At 44.1% G+C, this 21,052-nt stretch overlaps 1 protein-coding gene across 3 annotated transcripts in view; it reads left to right on the forward strand.

Annotated features, from left to right (window-relative positions):
- Positions 1–21,052, forward strand: part of UVRAG (UV radiation resistance associated) — a 107,695-nt gene that overhangs the window by 58,086 nt on the left and 28,557 nt on the right. For all 3 annotated transcript variants that reach the window (XM_082279284.1, XM_082279286.1, XM_082279285.1), the window contains exon 13: positions 9,679–9,757. In XM_082279284.1, the coding sequence (XP_082135410.1) occupies positions 9,679–9,757 (79 nt within the window). The remainder of the gene's footprint in view (positions 1–9,678; positions 9,758–21,052) is intronic.

The raw sequence follows: 21,052 nt of genomic DNA on the forward strand, positions 1-21,052 counted from the left end.
TCTTTAGGACTATCTCTGGGAGCATCTCTAGGAACTGAGGTTTTCTCCTTTTCCATTTGGAGCAAAAGTCCTCATCTGGTCCATCTCTCCCTGTTCAAACTTCTCATGAAATTACAGCTGCGTCAGCATCTGCCTATCTCAGCGCAGGTGCTTTTGCATGAATTGAACACTCTACCCCCCATATCTTCATGAAATTACAATGGGTACTCTGAGATATCATAGCTTCACAACAGAATTTCAGCTTTAAGCATCTCCTCTTTCTCTTCCCTCAGGTTTTCAGCTCTTCACAGCACTAAAAGGCTTAATGTCACCTAGGCCTTGCAGCTGGAATGAAGCTTATCGCTGTTGGTCACATGGTCTTTGCTGGACAGCTGTGCAGCTTTAGCTGAATCTTGGCCGCAGTGGAGGGGGGGGAAGCCGAGCCGCTCCGGCTGCCCACAGCAGGGCTGTGGGGGGGTTTCTGCAAGTGGAGCAGGGCCCATCGGCTCCAGGATGGCCGTGGCCTGGCCTGAGCAGGGCCTGGGCCGGGCCCTCTGGCCCCCGCACGGGGCCCGCAGCCACCTGTCCCAGCACTGGAAATGAGTCAGAGCTGGGGGGGGGGAGGGGAGGGGGTTCCTATTCTTAAGTGTGGATCACAGAGGTGGTCACAACTTTTAAGTGGCTCAAAGAATTGTCCATATTCGAGCTGGCCAGCTGATAGGTTCTGTCAGGTCACAGGAAGCTGTAAGCACTCCTTTGCTAGAACATCACTTCTGGGAGTGTGCTTGCTAACCCATGACACCTGTGAGGGTGGTGAGGCCCTGGCAGAGGTTGCCCAGAGAACCTGTGGCTGCCCCATCCCTGGAAATCTGCAGGGGCAGGTTGGATGGGGCTTGAAGCAACCAGGTCTAGTGAGAAGTGTCCCTGCCCATGGCAGGGGGCTGGAACTAGGTGGGTTTTAAGGTCCCTTCCAACACAAACCATTTTGTGATAATTAAAGCGTATGTGTCCTAATTTAGCTTATAAAGCTGCAGATATTACTGCAGGTTCTTAAAGTTCTGAACCATTTGGAAAGTTAAGGCTATGTAACATGATTCCAAACTAGGTTTGGAATTTTACTTAGATTTGCCAAATGAGATGTAATATGATACTTAAATTGTTCCACATTTCAGCCTGTGCAAGACAGTTGGATGTGATGTGTAAAAACCATTATTTTACTGACTTCTTCCCTTAAGAGCTTTCTGAAGTAGAGATTAAACTTTGAGACTTTAATATAATTTGGGATATGGCAGAGGTCTGAACAGAAGAGAGAATAAAAGATTTAAAACATATGGTGGATTGTCGAAGTAGAAGGAGGTGAAAGCAGTTAAAAATGAAGCAATTTCATAAGCTTTAAAAATAGTTTGTATTAAAGACAGGTGGTTATAGACAATAAAAGTGGGCCACCAGTATGTTGGTACATATGTGATATTTCTGGATGCAGAGTTCATAAATCACAGAACACAACAGTAAATGTATTTGGACTTGAATTCGTAAAAGATACTTGAGGTCTGAAGTAAACGTATGGAATAAGGATTCTTTCAACTTTTCCTAACATTTACCATCTGCCTGAACCAGGAATCCTGTAGTGATTTACTTGCGTGTTCATCAAGCACTGAAATGGCTATGTAAACCAGCTACAGATGAGCTAAGGATATGAAATTAAACGAGATCTTGACGGCTGATGAGTACTTGTTGAGGGCCAGCTGGGAAAGGTAGGACAGTGAAGAGTTTTTAGTGGTTAGAGTAGAATACTTAGCACAATTTATATGAGTTGTAAGAATGGTCTAATGCTTAAAACACCACAAGTAGTCTAATCATAGTTTTAGCTTTGTGTGCGGGTTCTCGATCCCCACATGTCCTCCCTGGATGGGGGAGAAAGTCCTTGCCAGGAGTAAGAGACAAACGGGACTTTTGGATCTTCTTGGTCTTCAGATTGTTTATTACATCTTATCAGCAATTTACATGCTGCTGACATAGCATGAAGCAGAGAAAGTACCAAAAGACACGATACTGGAAATTCAAGGCCCTTTTAAAGGTAAATCACCCAATTGTCACCAAGAATGTACATTATTTTTACTTTTCTACCAATGCCTAATGAACTATCTATTCACATAGCCCTGTACTGCGGCATTTCCTAACCAATCATTCTGTGCTACCAACAGTGCAGAAAATGGAGTAGGTGAAGAAGAAGGAAGAGACCTGAAAAATGACAGGAGTCCTCCATCTTGTCTTCATCTACTAACCATACTAATAAACCTGAAACTCTAAATTTTTCACCCTGTAACAAACTATGTGTTATACTACCACCTAACTCACACCGTTGTAGATTCTAATTAATTCCAAAGCCTTGGCAGCCCTCTCCATGGACGAAGGTTAAAAACTGTTTCCCTGGGGGGATGGGCCCCTCAGGACAGGCCTGCACTGGAAACATTCCCTGCACTCTGGGTTCCAACAGCTTTGAAACAGGCCTTTGGTTTTCCAGAATCAGTATCTGTGGGCAACTTTAAAAGATCTCTGTCGCTGTTGAGGCGGTCACGACACATACAGACACACCAACTGCTCTGGGTAAAAGCTTACCTTTAATACTACGTAGCCTCTTTTATACAGTTTCTTAGCTGTTTACATAGCTTTAAAGCACAACAAACTTGATTCAACCAATCACCACACACCACTGTGTGAACACAGGATAGTCTTGCAGCATGTTTTTCTACCTCTAATTCAGCTATGCCTCTTTCCCACAGTCCTTCTCTAACCAAAGTAACTGGCCTGAGCTGTGATTTTACAAAGGCAACAAGGCCTTCATTTTATAAGGTTTTACCTATATGCCACAGATCTCTCTTTCTGTAGTCAGTTTTCTGGTTTTTAAATGCATCAGTACTAGTGAGCAGTTTTGGTTGAAGACGCTGTATTAGGAAATTGTTGCCTGTGCTCTTACAAAACCAGGGGTTTAGTCCATTCAAAAGTCAGTAAGAGATGGGTTGCAAACCCTTCTTTTGTTAAGAAATCATTAATACTCCTTATAAGGGAAAAAAACCCTATCAGAATGGATTATAGATATGAACTGCAGGCATCACACCTCAAAATGTAAACTTGAAAATGAAAAATCCTTGCAAGAGGCTTTTCTTCATCATCTGCCCCTGAAATTTCTTGGTTTTACTTTCAGCAGCACATGAGCACAGTCTCCTTTTTTACATCTTGAATCATGAAAAAGACTTAACAGTGGAAGATGACTTAAACAACCTTCCTAACCCAAGGAAGGATGATAAAGTTTAGAGGAAGGTTTTACCATAGCTGAGTGTACAGGGCAGTTTGAACTTGCCTTAGAGGTGATATATTAGACTTGCTTGTGCCTGTAGTTTTATGATTACAGGATGATCTCCTTGTATCTGGATGAACAGTAATATGGAGTGGTTGCTTGTGGTCTCATGGAGTGGGCTGCAGCCTCTGGATCAGATTCCTGCAGGGATGCCATGGAATCACAGAGCCGACTTTCCGGCAGAAATGCGTTCCGGCCCCTAGACAAGCACAGCTGGCAAAAGCATTCATCTGAAATCCTGTCTGTTGCTCCTGTGCTGCCACCAGATAACAAATGTGTTGAGACATATTCAGGAGTCCTTCTTGAGCTAAAAATTGGAATTTGCCTTGGTTTGACACTGAGATTTCTGTTCAACTGTTTGCATCTGAATGAGTCAACTGGAGTAGAAATGCTGACAACTGGCCACCATTGGCTTTTCATATTGACTGGAAACACATATAATAGGTTTCTCTTTTTTAATAGAAAGACTTTTAAACCAGAGTGATGATTTAGTGTCCTGTCTAGTCTTTGTAACCTTGATGTGATTTACTGTAATGAGATTATACTTTAAGTTTCTTAGAGTTATGTGTGTTTCTTATGTCTACAGTGTGTTCTACTTGATCAAACACCATGTTAAAATAAAGTTTAATTAGACTAAAGACTAACTCCAAAGTAACAGCTTCCTGAGAGTCCTGTTGATGGTGTAGTGGGTACCTTTAAGCTTGGTACCTACCAGAATGATATATTTTATGCAAATATTCAAACTAAATATTTAAAAACTTAGCATCTGTGAAGTGTTGTGAGGTCCTTGAATTCAAAACTTAATTCCATTGTTGATGGTAGCGTGCTGGTTCTGTAGTTTCAGTGTGGACTGTAAGTAGAATTTCAGCCCTGTTTTTTATTTAAAAGTCTGACTTGCTGTTACTTTTCCCCATCAGGGTAACTGTGAACCAAGCACGTAACCTCTGCCTCACTTTTTCACAACTCTATTGAGCCTTGACCTGCTCACACTTGTTTCCTTACTCGTTGTGTATCAGCAGATCCTCTATAGATTTGAGTATTTGAATATTAGGTGCCTTTGATAGAAAAGCGAGTTTTAAGCTGATGAGTTCTGTATCCAGTAGCTGATGTACGCTTAGGAAGTGTAGCAGGAATTAATAGGGAATGGATTGAAATAAAGCGGTGGATAATGACTTGCTGAAATTAAGATTGCAGGTAGAAAGGAGGGGCTTATTCTTGGGAACGCTCCAAGCAGGAGAGATGGGAGAGAGGTCAAGTGGGTGAGGATGAGAGAGTTAAGGTTAGGGCAGATGAACTGTCATCTCTTTTCTGAGCTCTGCTAAAATGAATTTATTCAGAGATTATTAAAAGTGTCTTTTAGCCGCTTCTATTATTTTGTTGTTGTTTTTTTTTTTTTCTTGTCACATGTGAGAAATGACAATCAAAACCTCTTCTTGTGGGGCTGGGAATGCTTGGGTCTTGAACATAATAGTGTTGGTTCACTAGGGGAGAAACTGTTCAGTCATTGTGGCATCACTGTGGAAAACCACAAGTTTTGTCCAAAGTGACATGCCATGGAAGGGAATATGAGCTATGTGCCTAAAAATGTCCTGCATGTGTTTTGTGGTTTATTATAGATATGCCGTGTGATGCAGCTGGGTAACACTGGTCATCTTACTTGTATCCCAGTGAGAGCTATAAAACAGAACATTACTCAAAAAAAATTACTAAAAACTTAGTGTTTGTCGCAGTCCTATAGGATTAAATAAGCAAAACATGAGACTCGCAAAACAAATGTAAGCTTTTAAGATCAAGAATCTTCTTTGTGTTATCTTAGACCTTCAAGGCACATATTGACCATCTGGTTCAAATCAGTCTGGTGTGCAGTTTGGATCACTTTTATCCAGAGTTCTCCACCTTCTAAATTCAGAGTGGGGCTTGTTTAATTTCAGCATCTCTGGCACAATTCTCATAGATCCTAAAGCCACCTTTCTGCATGCCTGCTGGCTGATTATTCCCTTAATCACTCCTAGTCCTTGTGCTTTTCCCCAGCACAGGCTCTTATCATTGCTGACATATCTTGAAAGCAGTGGAAACACCAGTGAAGAAGCAGCTCCAAATGGGTTAAACCTGTTACAAGTTACTACAGATGGTGGGTTTTTTCTTGCATCAGGTTAATGTTCTCTAAACCAAGATCTTCTTTACGAGTCACTATTAAAACTGCTATTGCTGTATTGCCTAGCTCTTTATATTCAGAAATACATCATCTACTGTAAACTCAGGGTGTGTTAGTGTAGCGGGTTGAGTTCGAAACTAGGCAGAAACACCAATTAAATGTAGTGGTTTTGGTTCAAAATATTCATTACTTACTTATTTTCCTTCTGTGAGATAAGAATTAGGAGAAAAGCAAAGCAGGCACAAACCTTAAACAGTTGCAGTACAATGAAAGAGTTTTATTACTAATAGAATTAAAAGTAAAGAGACAATAACAAAACGAAAACAAATCCCCCCCCCCCCCCCCCCCCCCCCCCCCCCCCTCCAGCCAGTACTTCTCTCCTTTTACCTAGCTCACACAAGGGATAACAGAACATGGGATGTTAGTCAGCGTTCCAGTTCTTGAAAAGTCTCTCTCTTATGCTTAAGGGAAAAAAGGGTTTTTCCTTCAGTTGCACGTGGTTCCCAAACTGCCACTAACAGCAGATCCGCCCGGAAACAAACAATCTGCTGTGTGTAGAACATCTCTCCCATGAAAAATCTCACAGTTCTTTCACACTGCAAAACATGGGCCATCACATGGGGTTATTCATCTTTTTAAGGATAAGTTCTTTTGGCCTGCACACAAAGGCTCTTCTTCGCCACAAGTCTCTAACAGCCTCTTGCTACTATAAAGCCTGGCATCGGCATTCTTCACAATCTTCACAGGCACACGAAGATACTCCATCCCCCCATGTTCTTCAAATGGATTAAAGAGACAAACAGTTTGTGGTATTACAGTTTCTTACCACGGCATGCAAGAAGGTTTCTTTTAAGCTGCCCGCCAGAATCGTGGCACCGCCCTCTTTTCTCCCGTCGCCATTTCCAGCTCCGTCCCACGTGACTCACTTCTCTTTCTCTCTGACTCTGACACCGCCATGCTGAAGGGTGTTCTTGTTCGGCCTTTACGGTGGGGAAAGCCTCGCTCCCTTTGTGCTGCTGGCTGCGTGGTGTCTTCTTCAGTTCAGCACGAAGTGTGCTGGCTGCAGACAGGAGGCTCTGCCGGCTCCCGTTGACTCCGCCGGCTCCGCATGGAGAGGAGAGGGACCCGCCGGTCCCCAGAAGCCGCGCTGGATGGGTTTAGCTGTGAGCAGTCCATGGCTGGTTTTAGCTGCCTGTGGCTCTGAGGCAGTCCCCCCCAGCCACCCAGGGTCCGTGCCACAGCATTGGGAAAGGGGGAAAGGGGCAGTGGCCCGGGCCCGGCGGGGCCGGGAGGCCCCGAGCTGCCCCCACCTTCCAGCAGGCGAGCTCCGACCAAAAGGGAAGTCCCGCCTTCCTGTGCGGTTTAAATATGTAAATTGTGAGAAGCGTAATTGGTCTTAAAGACTGTCCATCAACTCAGGGTCAACCCAATACAGTTAGCACTGTATTTTAAGAAGCCCACATGCTATTGAAATGTCATATTCCGTAGTTGTATGTAAATGTCAACATATTTTTACAAAGGCGCGCGTGGACCCTTACTGAGCAGAAGCTGTTTTGTTCATAATTCCTGCCTGTTCACATGGCAGATGTATGGTTTCCTAGAGTGTGTAAGTACTACTCTGAGGAAGACCAGAGATCAGCTTCTGAGTTCTGTTCTGTACTGAGAACAAATTTCCAGCACTTGATAACTTCTCTCAGATGTTCTTTTCTGTTGATTATAGAAAGGGTACCTGTAGCTTGTGTTTTTTCTTCTTTCCATTAAACATATCACACTCCTTCGAATTTTTCATCTCAGAATAAGTATCTATGTTTTGCTTTAAAGGAGCTTAGTGATTTTTTTCCCCCAAATATATCAGCAAGAATGGAAAGAAGGAAGGTACACTTTGGAGTAGAATAGGTAGGTGAATGCCATTTTGAATTTTATTATGTGTTTTGTGATTATAAAAATACTAAAATAATGTTTTTCAGAAGTATTTAGTATAACTAAATCCTTACACAGCAGACTCAGCTTTTTGCAGCATGCTGAAGGGAGAGATCAAGCTTACAGTTAATGCTTTCCTATGGAGCAGACAAGAGGAATTTCATGTAGGGAGGCAGCAGTTCAAGTTGGGTTCAGTTATACTCACTGAAGCACTATAGTGTTCAGGTTCCTCTCCCTCGAGCTTATTGCTTGTGACCAGGTTTAATGGGTAAGCAAGATAACACACAAAGAGAGGGGCATAAAACTTAATAATATTTTTCTCTTGAGTCATAAATGTATATATGCTGAGACATCCACTGACAATTTTCAAGACTTTCATGTGATGATGTTGTGAAAGCTGACCTGAGGATGTATGTGATTTAAAAGCGTTTCAAGATTAATTAGTCGAAGTTAAAGGATAGAAATGTGAATATTGGCAAAGAAGCAGGATCAATGTGATAAGCAGAAAAGCCTGATTTTCCCTTTTAAAAGGGAAATGTGTGGGAGATGTCAGTGAGCATCATAAACCAGTTTTTACCCCTTTCTATACTAAATGGATTGAAGAGCTGTGTGTATAGTAAAAAAATACATGGTTCCCATTACTAATGACTTAATGAAATGCTACCTTCTAGGGAAACATGGTTTGTGTTCCTAATGGTGCTTTTATTGTAAAAAAAGTTGGTTAGTTTTAGACTGTTAATTGTAAAGTTATCCTTTAAATCTAACCCTTACTCTGTTTGGGTAGTGTAATTGGAGTTACTGAAATGAATTCCTCTTGCTTTGTATTTTACACTTGGAGTAATGTGTTGTGGAATTTTTGTAGCACATGTTCATTTGGAAAAGTTTCATTTTCTTGCATGGGGAACTAGTTTGATTTATAGTTCTATTAAGCAAGGTGAGCTAGATACATACTATTCACAGAGATTTTTATGTTCCTCGACTTAAAGACACGTAGCAAGTTTGAAAGTAGCATAAAACCTGAAGCTGACGTCTCAATATTTGATCTGCTGTGATTGTGACCTGTTAACCTTTAGCTTTAATGGCACTATATAATTCTTATAAGTTGCAAATGTACTCTACTGTGGGGCTGATGGATGATAAAATCCACTTTGCCTAATCACCTCTCCAGAATGTGTGTTGTTTCTAGTAGATACTGATCTCCTGTATTTGTTATCTTATGTTCGAGAGAGACTTCGGTTTCTGGTGTAGCGTGGGGCTTATGCGGATAATTCATTCAGCATCTTGATTAGGAGCTGCAGGATGTGGTTCATGAAAAGACAAAAGCTTGATTCGCGCTGTAGTTCCCATAAAAATAAATTTTAGTTTGTACTAAGATTGCTGAATTGACCATGATGACCTCATAATCTCTGGTGCTGAAGAGTCAAAAGACAATCCTTAGAAGTACAGGGTACAGCTGTTAAAGCTGTTTGAGAAGTGCATCACTTAAGCAGAGATTCTTTAAGTAAACATATAAAGTTATATTCTTTAATGCAGAAACTGTCAAAGAGTTTCAGTATTTAAGGGACTAATGCTTTAGTTCTCTTGTCTCACATAGCAGTGCTATGTTCTTATAAACTGTTTGCTACATGCGGGTGTTTAAAATGGTGAGCAATATTTATTACATAGGAAAAATAAGGATCAGTAATATAATATTTGCAAGGGCCATGGTGATCTGTGATGCTGTGACTCAAGCCTTTGGTGCATGTGTGAAGTTTGTTGAATCACTTCTATTCTGAGTGTTGTTCTGGTAAGTGAGCCTGCAGATTTCTTCTCTGTGTAAAGGGTTTTGTGCTCTGTCAATCACAGGATAATGATCAAAAGAGAACATCTTTTTTAAAAGATTATTTTTGTTTGGAAATGAGCTAACCAAATGTGACTGGCTGAATGCAGAGGGATAGCGTGAGATCTGGAATTGTGCTATGTGCTTCTGAAATTACACTTTGATTGGTGAAAGGGGTGTTGCAGCACTGGGGGAATTGTGAAGTGTCTTTAAAAAACCTGAAATACTTTAAAAAATGGAATTCCATAGCTGGGTTTTGACATCAGTTTTAAATGCTGATTGACTGGAGTTGCAGAGGGTTCCTAAATACATCCTATGTAGTCAGCAAGGGAAACTTTTTAAATCTTTACCTTCTCAGAAAAGGAATCTGGGGCTTTTTGAAGTTTACATAAGCATCTGAATAATTTCACCTTAAATGCTTTTCCCCCTCTTTTTTTTCCCTGTCAGATTTCCTTTATATCCAAAAGGAGGGGAGAAGCTTCAGTTTGAATATGGAGTTTATCTTCTCAACAAAAATATAGCACAGGTTGGTACACTTGAGATTATTTATTATTATTATTATTATTATTATTATTATTATTATTATTTTTATCGGTTCTCTGCTTGGTGTCAATATGACATGAGTGTGCATATGCTGTCTTGTGATGCTGCTCTCTGTGGTGAAAACCTGTGAACTAAGAGAAATGTCCTTGAAAACAGTATTTTCACTTACCTTACAGCTTTGTGCTTGAGATTTTCTTGTGGTGCTTAGAGAAGGACTTGCCAGATAATAATGAATCTTTTCTTTTCAAATGGTACATTCTTTGAGTCTATAGACTTCACACTGTTTTGAAAATTGTAAATATTTTCTGGTTTTTTATTCTATTGTACTTGAAGATCCATTAATGTAATTCTTGCTCCTGTGTCTTTAATTTTGCTCTATTATTACTTCAGCTAATATTCTACCCTTATAAGAAAACACAACACATGGAAAATATGAAGTATTGCAAATGTGTGACTTTAATTTAAAAAGTCCTGTCATACACCTTACTTCTTGTTTTAATGTATTTTAAAAAACATCCTTTACTCTGGAAAATGCAAGAGACTTTGCAAACTTGTATTTGAGATGGCAGTAATATCTGCAGCTAACACGTTTGGTATGGAATTCAGAGAATCTTCAGAAAGCTGGTCTGAAAGAGGCCTGTAGAGGCTGTTTTGACTGGTACGTAGTCCTAGAGCAGGGTCAACTGCTCTTATGCTGTCCCTGGTGATGTTCTGTGAAGAAAAGCCTGTGATATAAATACTCTTTAGTTCCAGTGCTTGACTGTCTTGGCCACTGAAGACATCTAATTTCTGACATCGAGTCCAAACCTGTTTTCCCTCTTTATATATTATAATAATTGATCCATTTAAGTCTCTTCCTCTTTGAAAACTTCTATGCATTGAAAAAGCACTTTTCAACACTCTTCTTGTCTCAAATTCTCATTTGAATCCACATTTTCCTTGAGATGCAGTGCCCAAAGCTGGGTACAGTGAGCAACTGTTGCTTTCAAAACATTGAGTAGGATGGGAGAAATGCTTCCCAGGTCTTGTCCTTTTACTTCCAGTTCATTGGGTTCTAATGGGTTTGTACTCTTAAAAGCCTAGCAGAATGAATCTTACGATTCTGTGCAACCAACAGCTCCAGGTATCTTCTGCACATGAACAAAATAGTCCATTCTGAATTTGTGCAGGTGACTTGTTTAATTTACATTTTACATGCTTTACCTTGAATGTATTCTTAAAGATGAACTTCTTTGTTCTTAATCATGATTCTGCTATGGTGGCGTAACACCAGAGATTGAGAACTCAGTCTCAGCTTTATTCTGGCTGCATCTGAGCCTGGGTCCAGATTACCTAATTAAAATATTGGATAGAACTGGGATTCTGTTATTTCAAGTGGAGCCCCACTTCACCAGCACTTCAGTTGTAGCCATGAACCATTCATTATTACACCCAAGAGTACTTTCTCTGTATTCACTCATAGTTCATCAATATCCCATTTCCCCAGAATGCTTGTGAGCATATTATACCAGAAAATGCCAGGAGATTTAAATTTCAACAGAAATATGACATTTCTGTTTCTAACCTGTTTGAAATTACATTAGTCTTAGGGTTTTATTCTTGAAAAATATGATCTTTTTATGCTTAGTTTCTACTAGTTTTGCTTGTTTTTCCAGTTTTCTCTTCCATCACTTTTTTTGCCATTCCTTACCTAAACTGAAGTAAAGCTTCTGAGTCTTTCTGTGTTACTTGTTTTTTAAGCTTGGATTGCATTTACCATTTTCCAGACTTGCCCATGCTTAGTGTTTTTTGGACAATAACCTCTCAAATTACTTAAAGGCTAAAATATCTTAAGACAAAGTTAATCAAGTGCTGCTAATCTTGGAAATTCGCTTAGCCAGGCTGTTAATATATCTTAGACTGTGCCTCTTTGTTGGTGGTATTAGTAATGGCAGACAGCTGTTCACACTTGACCTACAGAGGGAAAATTAGTGAGAAAAAGGATTAGTCGTTCCTTCAAATGCTTTGATAGATCTCTCTCTTCATTACTATCAAATTAATGCTTTCCTTAATCTCTGCTTCCTATTTCCTTCTGCTTACACTGGTTCATTCTGTAACTTGTGAGTCTTGATGCTGCTTGCTTTGCCTTTCAGCCCTTCCAGGTTTTTACCTTGTTCTGGAGTTTGCCATTCAGTTATGTGATGCAAGCAAGAAGCTCTGTGGTTTATTTCATCGAAACAATGAATTCTTCATTGAGCCCATGGTGGTTGTCTTTCCTGTTCATGTAGTTTGGGTTACTTGACACTTGTGCCTGTAGTATTTTTTTTTATCGGAACTTTCACCACTTCACTTGGTTTCCTGTTTATCTCTTTGACTTGTCACCTCTGAATTATTACCACTCTTGGACCTACTGTAACTTATCATTCTGATTTTTTTGTCCTGTTTCTGAAGGACTCTGGGTAGTTGAACAAACAGTCACTCACCCATGTTGCCTTCCAGTTCCTTGCAGTTGGTTTCTGAAATCACTGGCATGTGTTTAAACTCACAAAAGTAAATGAACACTTTAAGTATGTATTGAGTTTCCAAGTCCATGTGGGGTCATTGGTGCTGGTGCAAGCTAGTCAGTGGCCAGACTTTGAAGTGGTTGGTACAACACTAGTGGTTCACATGTTAATACTTGAGATTGTATGCTGTTGGATATAAAAGCATAATAAAAGTAAACCGGAATTACTGGGAGTGCTTCTACTACTTATTTAATCATGGAAGCGTTACTGATGTCCGCATAAACTGTTGTAGTCACCTTTGTTTTCATGTCCTTGGTCAAATATTGCTGCTTTTTATAGTTCTTCCAAGGGGAAATTCCTTTATGAAAGCAGAACAGGTAGATAGTGTGCAGAAATGCATCACAAAACCTCTGTGCTCTGGGGCTGATTTGACCTAAAAACCCAAGATTGTTTGAATCCTTTGTGTGTTCCTTGGGATGCTGGAACTGTTGAATTTACGTAGCTTTTAGCAGACCTTATGGCTGCTTTTAGAGAAGCTTCCAGATATGCTTAGTTCTTGTGAATGTGTGAAAAATTAAGTTTGGATGGAGAATGAGCAGCTGCCTCTCTCTTACCTCCAGACTATCACCCAAAGGTATTGGCCTTAATTCAGAGAAACAGTCCTCTTTGTCAGGAGTAAATGTAACTCAGTGCTTAATTCTGTCTGTGTGCTGCGGGAAGGTTGGAGGTGCCTGGGAAGAATAGTGGCACGTTTACTGGAGCATGAAGACAAGAGCTTGAATCATTCATGCAAGTTTTGATCACTGTGACAAACAAAGAGCCCATAAAAATGATCAACTTAAAGAAATACTTTGGAACCATTTGTTTAAGCTTCCCTGGTTTCACAGATTTTTATATATATATTTTTTTCTTTCACAACTACCTGGAATTCTGGCAGCAAGGAGAAATGTGAGTGTGGAAGAAGTGAGATGGGGTTGATATTAAGTAAAATTACTGACATAAAAACTCTTCTAGATAAAGTGGTACTGTTTTGTAAAACAGCAGGATAATAACAATGGAAACCACATCTTGCACTCAGGAGAATTCAGCTGGAATTAGAAACAGCTCAGTGCTGGCTTGGTAGAGTATTTTTTGGAGAAACTTGCTTTGCTGTTACATTCCAAAGTTGAAACAATGTGTGTTAATTCTGAGAGTTCATAATAACTTCCATCTGTATGTAAGCACAAATTGTTTCAATACCCATATTTTCTGTTTGTAAGATTGAATCCCTCACAAAGTTCACAGAGGAGCTTTTTGAGTTGGATAATGTTAACTAAGGCCATACATTTCCAGTTAAGATTTCAGTTATTTTACTCTCACTGGCATAGAAACATGGGATTTTTTTCAAAGAGAAATTAGTGACTTATGTCTAATAATGCCTGTCAGAAAAATTCACTGTCATTGTCAAAGGTGGAGTACAATACAGTTGCTAAAAATGGGAGTGAATTGTGCAGCTCTCCAAAGCATTAGACAGTGGGAGAGCATTTGGCAAGTACTAGCCCCATAAGCTCTGCAGCTCCTAAATTAGGGATGTGTATGGAGTATCTGAGGAAGCTGAGGCTTTACCAGGAGAAAGAATTGAACTCTCATTCTGGTATTCAAAGTGGAGTAATGGAGATTACACCATGAAAACCTCTTGTTATGGTAGATGAATATTAGGAAAACCCTGAAGCGCGTGGTGAGGTTTTTTGTGGGTGATAAGTGAACACAGACCAGGGTCAAAATGGCATCTCTCAGAGTTCTCTTTGTTTGAAACATACAATGTGGGTGGCACCCAATTCTGCTGGAGCACAAACATGGACCTTGTGGAGCTGAGCTCTCACAAGTGCTTGAGCAGTGGTCTTGCTGCTCCAGGTTTTTTCATCTCAGTTAATTTTTTTTGTAACTTTGAAGTGGGAGATATTGAGAGTGCAGTGGCTTTAGTTTTGAGTTGCAGGCCTGTAGAAAGAAAGCATCTTTACTGCTGCTTTACTGGCTGCTTTGCTGTCTTTTTCCTTTGTTCCCAGAGCCTTAATTGCTTTGGCCTGACTTCAGTGTTGGTTCTTCATTACATATGATGAGATGGTCTTAATTTAGTGACCTTCCTCCTTGAGGTGAGTGAGTCCCTAGTGATCACACACAGTGTTACTGTGGCAGAATAACTGGCCCAAAATTGTATACCCTGAAAGATCAGGGTGGTGAGGCCCTGGCACAGGTTGCTCAGACAAGCTGTGGCTGCCCTATCTGTGGAGGTGTCCAAGGCCAGGTTGGATGGGGCTTGGAGCAACCTGGTCTAGTGACAGGGGGTTGGAATGAGATGAGCTTGAAGGTCCCTTCCAACCCAAACTGTGGTTCTATATTACATGATTTCTGTCCTGTATTGGTCATTATGTCTAATGCATGTATATATGATGTGTAGCCATTGAAGAGAACATGTTCATCTTGTTCATCAAAGTTCCAATTTCTGTAGGTATTCAAGGGTTTGTGTCTTGCATGATACTTGACAAGTATTATTACTTGTCCAGTTGCAAGATTGCTTGTAGAGGACACAATTTCAATATAGCTGTAAAGCTGGTTTCTTTAGGTACCAGTAAGCAGGGAATTTACTGCAGCTGTTTTTTTGCACAGGGCAGTCAAGTTATTTACACTCTTAAGTATCAAATGATTTGCTATTTCTGTCAGCCACTGAAGGACATCAAATTAATTTGTCTCTTGTTCTTCTGGATTTCTTATTCTAAGTCTTAGCTTTACCACAGAAACAGAGGGCCGCTGTATGACTATTGTGAGACCCTTTTTATTCCTTTGCTGTGACCTTGGTCACTGTCTTGTCTCGGTTTTGAAAGACAGGTGTCTGCTAAGGAAGGCAGAAGCCCCCCTTGAAGTGGCAGATATAACCCTTTTTCCCTCCAAGTTATTATATTTTGAAATCAAGGGCCTTCAGGCAGAGATGTGGGAAATAGGAATAACAGTTCTTTACTATATATATATATATATATATGTATATGTATATAACCAGTCAAACAAAACAACAACTATGGCAGTAACAGCACACACAAACCCAGTCCCAGCCTTCTCGGCTGTCAGGCTATTTCCCCTCGGGTGCAGTTCCGCTCGCAGCCGGCAGGGGCGCTGGCGGCTCCCGGTGAGCAGGGCAGGTGCGATGGTTCCCCCGCGGCTGCAGGGGGCGCTCCGGAGCGAGCTCGGGAAACACGCGGGCAATGGCGGCCTGGGATCCCGGGAAGGGAAGGAACAAAGGCTTCACAAACCCCTGGGCAGCCGATCCCGGACTCTCAGGAGCAGCAGGCTGGGAACGGCAGGCGGGAGCAGCAGGCTGGAAACGGCAGGCAGGAGCGGCAGGGACGAACGCAAATCCCGGGTGGCAGGCGAGATGTATCCAGATGGGAGAACCCCACGGATGCCCAGGCAGGCAGGGCGAGCAGGGCTACAGCGTAGCAAAAGCTCGAAGCAGCAGCAGCGGGGCAGGACAGCCACAGCTCGGCCTCCAGCAGGGCAGGGAAAACGGCTTTTGGGGTCCCGGCGTTGTTTCCAGCAGGAAGAGAAGAACGGCCAAAAAAAGAAGAAGCAGCAGCTCCTTTCTCTGCAGCTTCTCTCTCCGGACGCTCAGAGCGAACTGCCCCCACACCCAGGTGTAGACAAAAAAGTAGCCAGGCCCGCCCCACTCCCTTTTTGTCTTTCTTAAGTACAGCTATTTGTCCCCTAGCAACATGCATATGGGAGAAAATTCCTTTAACAGAAAAAAAACCTAAGACTAAACTAAAACCCCAACATTATCCACCCCGAATTTTTTCCCATACTAACATGTTACATGAAACTTAACTTTTTTTCTTAACCATATAAATCTATGCATTACCCAAATTATACACAAATATACATGCTGATAATGATACAAGTACAGAGTCATGGGTAGTTCACCCTAAAACAAGGTCCCCTTGAGGTAAGCATCGGGTCTCTCCATCCTTTTGCATCACCCACCAGGTGCAACCTGGTCCCTGAGCAAAAACGACCCCACGGATGGGTTTGTCTTTGCTCAAGGCAGACTTTACCCAAACAGTTTTTCCAAGCATACCTCTCATGTGCACCACTGGAACCTTATCTCCGTCTGTTGTTTGTAGGGGTTCGGATTGGGCAGGGCCTGCTCGGCTGGTGGAGCCTCGGGTGTTAACTAACCAGGTGGCTCTTGCTAAATGCATCTCCCAGTTTTTGAAAGTCCCCCCACCCAGTGCCTTCAAGGTGGTTTTAAGCAATCCATTACACCGCTCAACCTTCCCAGCTGCTGGTGCATGGTAAGGGATGTGGTACACCCACTCTATGCCATGTTCTCTAGCCCAGGTGTTTATAAGGCTGTTCTTGAAATGAGTCCCATTGTCAGACTCGATTCTCTCAGGGGTGCCATGCCTCCAAAGGACTTGCTTTTCCAGGCCCAGGATGGTGTTCCGGGCAGTAGCGTGAGGCACAGGGTAGGTCTCCAGCCATCCAGTGGTGGCTTCTACCATTGTGAGCACATAGCGCTTGCCTTGGCGGGTTTGAGGCAGTGTGATGTAATCAATCTGCCAGGCCTCCCCATACTTGTATTTGGACCATCGCCCACCGTACCACAGAGGCTTCACCCGCTTGGCCTGCTTGATCGCAGCGCATGTCTCACAATCATGGATAACCTGGGAGATACTGTCCATGGTTAGATCCACCCCTCGGTCTCGTGCCCACTTATAGGTGGCATCTCTGCCCTGATGACCTGAGGCATCATGGGCCCATCGAGCTAGGAACAGTTCTCCTTTATGTTGCCAATCTAAGTCTATCTGGGACACCTCTATTTTCGCAGCCTGATCTACCTGTTTGTTGTTACGATGTTCTTCATTAGCCCGGCTCTTGGGGATGTGAGCATCTACATGACGGACCTTCACGGATAGCTTCTCTACCCGAGTGGCAATGTCTTTCCACTCTTCAGCAGCCCAGATTGGTTTTCCTCTGCGCTGCCAGTTTGCCTTATTCCACCTTTCTAGCCAACCCCACAGAGCATTGGCTACCATCCATGAATCAGTGTAGAGGTAGAGCTTTGGCCACTTCTCTCTTTCAGCTATGTCCAGAGCTAATTGAACAGCTTTGAGCTCAGCAAATTGGCTCGATCCACCTTCTCCTTCAGTAGCCTGTGCAACTTGTCGTGTGGGGCTCCATACAGCGGCTTTCCATTTCCGGCTAGCGCCTACAATTCGGCAGGAACCATCAGTGAAGAGGGCGTATTGTCTTTCACTCTCTGGTAGCTCGTTATATGGTGGGGCTTCTTCAGCACGTGTCACCTGCTCCTCTTCTTCTTCAGAAGATAACCCAAAAGTCTCACCTTCCGGCCAGTTCGTAATTATTTCCAAGATCCCAGGGCGACTTGGGTTTCCAATTCGAGCGCGCTGCGTGATGAGGGCAATCCATTTGCTCCAAGTAGCGTCGGTGGCGTGATGCGTGGAGGGAACCTTTCCTTTGAACATCCACCCCAGCACCGGTAGTCGGGGTGCCAGGAGGAGTTGTGCCTCTGTGCCAATTACTTCTGAGGCAGCCTGGACTCCTTCATAAGCTGCCAGGATTTCCTTCTCTGTGGGAGTGTAGTTGGCTTCAGACCCTCTGTAGCTTCGGCTCCAGAATCCCAGTGGTCGGCCCCGAGTCTCACCAGGCACCTTCTGCCAGAGGCTCCAGGACAGACCATTGTTCCCGGCTGCAGAGTAGAGCACGTTCTTCACCTCTGGTCCTGTCCTGACTGGGCCAAGGGCTACGGCATGAGCAATTTCCTGTTTGATCTGGGCGAAGGCTTGCTGCTGTTCAGGGCCCCAGTGGAAATCGTTCTTCTTGCGGGTAACCAGGTAGAGAGGACTCACGATCTGGCTGTACTCGGGAATGTGCATCCTCCAGAAACCTATAGCGCCTAGGAAAGCTTGTGTTTCCTTCTTGTTGGTCGGTGGAGACATTGCTGTGATCTTATTGATGACCTCAGTAGGAATCTGACGCCGTCCATCTTGCCACTTTACTCCCAGGAACTGGATCTCTCGGGCAGGTCCCTTGACCTTGCTCTTCTTGATGGCAAAACCAGCTTGCAGGAGAATTTGAATTATTCTCTCTCCTTTCTCAAACACTTCGGTCGCGGTGTTCCCCCACACAATGATGTCATCAATGTACTGCAGATGTTCTGGAGCCCCACCCTTTTCTAGTGCAGTCTGGATCAGTCCATGACAGATGGTGGGACTGTGCTTCCACCCCTGGGGCAGTCGGTTCCAGGTGTACTGCACGCCCCTCCATGTGAAGGCAAACTGAGGCCTGCACTCTGCTGCCAGAGGAATAGAGAAGAATGCATTGGCAATGTCAATAGTGGCGTACCACTTTGCTGCTTTGGACTCCAGCTCGTACTGGAGCTCCAACATGTCCGGCACGGCAGCGCTCAGCGGTGGAGTCACTTCATTCAGGGCACGATAGTCCACAGTCAGTCTCCATTCCCCATCAGACTTGCGCACAGGCCAGATGGGGCTGTTGAAGGGTGAGTGGGTCTTGCTGACCACCCCTTGGCTCTCCAGCTCGCGGATCATCTTGTGGATGGGGATCACAGCATCTCGATTTGTCCGATACTGCCGGCGGTGCACTGTCGAGGTGGCAATTGGCACTCGTTGCTCTTCCACTTTCAGGAGCCCAACTGCAGAAGGATTCTCAGATAGTCCAGACAGGGTGTTCAATTGCCTAATGCCCTCTGCCTCCACAGCAGCAATACCAAATGCCCACCTGAGTCCTTTTGGGTCTTTGTAATAGCCATTCCGGAGGAAGTCTATGCCCAGAATACACGGGGCCTCTGGGCCGGTCACAATCGGATGCTTTTGCCACTCCTTCCCAGTCAGGCTCACCTCAGCTTCCAAAAGGGTCAACTGCTGTGATCCCCCGGTCACCCCAGCGATGGATACAGGTTCTGCCCCCACATGTCCCGATGGCATTAAAGTACACTGTGCCCCAGTATCAACCAATGCATCATATTTTTGTGGCTCTGATGTGCCAGGCCATCGGATCCACACCGTCCAGAAAACTCGGTTCTCCCGTGCCTCTTCCTGGCTAGAGGCAGGGCCCCTCTAGCCCTGGTTATCATTCTTTCCCTGGGTGTACATGCTCGAGGTACCTTCAAGGGGATCCGACATATCATCCTCCCTTCTGTAATACCTGGCAGCTCGATCACGGGAGGCTGAGGCTACCTTCACCTTAGCGGAACCCCCTCGGTTAGTGCCTCCCTCCTTGAGTTCACGCACCCGTGCTGCCAGGACAGAGGTGGGTTTCCCATCCCACCTCCTCATGTCTTCCCCATGCTCACACAGGAAAAACCACAGCTCAGCTCGTGGGGTGTACCCTCTCTCTCTAGCAGGGGGACGACGGGCTCTGACTTGGGGGCCTGTGACTCGCACTGGTGCCACACTGACCCTCCTCATCTCCTCCCTCATCTCCTCCCTCATCTCCTCCCTCATTTCCTTCCTCATCTCCTTCATCTCCTCTTTGAGGTCCTGGACCACAGCAGAGACATGAGCTTTCAGCGGGCCATTGATCATGCTGTCATAATGCCTGAGCTTGCTGGCAACAGAGCCCACGGTTTCTCGGGTATTGTCAGCATCAATCGTTGCAATGAAGGTGGTGTATTGCGATGGCCCCAGCCTTGCCAGGTTCCACATCATCTGTCCTGTGCACCTGACCTTATCGGGGTCATTATCATGCTGTCCATCCCTCCCAAAGAGTACCTCTAATATTGCCACCTCTCTTAGCTGTTGAATCCCTTGCTCGAGTGTCTTCCACTGCATTCTATGATGGTACTCCTGCATTCTTTCTTTGTGAATGAACCTTTCTCTCACACTCATTAAGAGCCGCTCCCAGAGAGAAAGGGGCCCTGGCTCCCTCACAAATACCTGGTCCACACCTGGGTCCTGGGTCAATGATCCCAGATACCTTGCCTCACCACTATCCAGTTGCACACTTGTGCCCATAAGGTCCCAAACCCGAAGCAGCCAGGTGGTATAAGGCTCACGCCCCCTTCGCGCAATGTCGTTTCGCATAGTGCGGAGACTGTCGTACGACAGGGACTCAGTGATGATTTCTGGCTCTGGCTCTCCTGCTGGTTGTGAGGGCCCTGGTTGTCCATCATCATTAACTGGTCGTACTGATTTGGTCTTACACTTCCTCCTTTGCACAGGGGCGACTGCTGCTGGCTGTGGTTGTCCTTGTGGTTCAGCTGAAGCCTGGACGGTTGTAACATCCGTGGGTTCTACTGCTGTACCATCGGACTCACCCTCTTTGGGGCAGGGAGAGGGCTTTTCACTAGCTGAGGAGGTGTATTCCCTTAGCAATTGGCATATCTCCTGGCGCACCTGGCCCATCTCCTGGCACATCTCCTTGCGCACCTGGCCCATCTCCTGGCACATCTCCTTGCGCACCTGGCCCATCTCCTGGCACATCTCCTGGCGCACCTGGCCCATCTCCTGGCATATCCCCTGGCGCACCTGACCCATCTCTTGGCACATCTCTTGCATCCCTTTTGCCAGTACCCCCACCCAGTTTGGGTAGTCCATTTCTGAGGTGGACTGTTGGGCGGTATCAGTCTGTGGGGCGGGGTCTCTAGTGTCTGGGGCTACGTCAGTCTCTGGGGTAGGATCTCTAGTGTCTGGGGCCGTGCCAGGTTCTGGGGCAGGATAGGGCTCTGGGGTAGGAACTCTACTCTCTGGGGCCAGGTCAGGTTCTGGGGCAGGATCTCTAGT

Source organism: Coloeus monedula (assembly GCF_965178545.1).
Source record: "Coloeus monedula genome assembly, chromosome: 3".
Classification (NCBI taxonomy): Eukaryota; Metazoa; Chordata; class Aves; order Passeriformes; family Corvidae; genus Coloeus; species Coloeus monedula.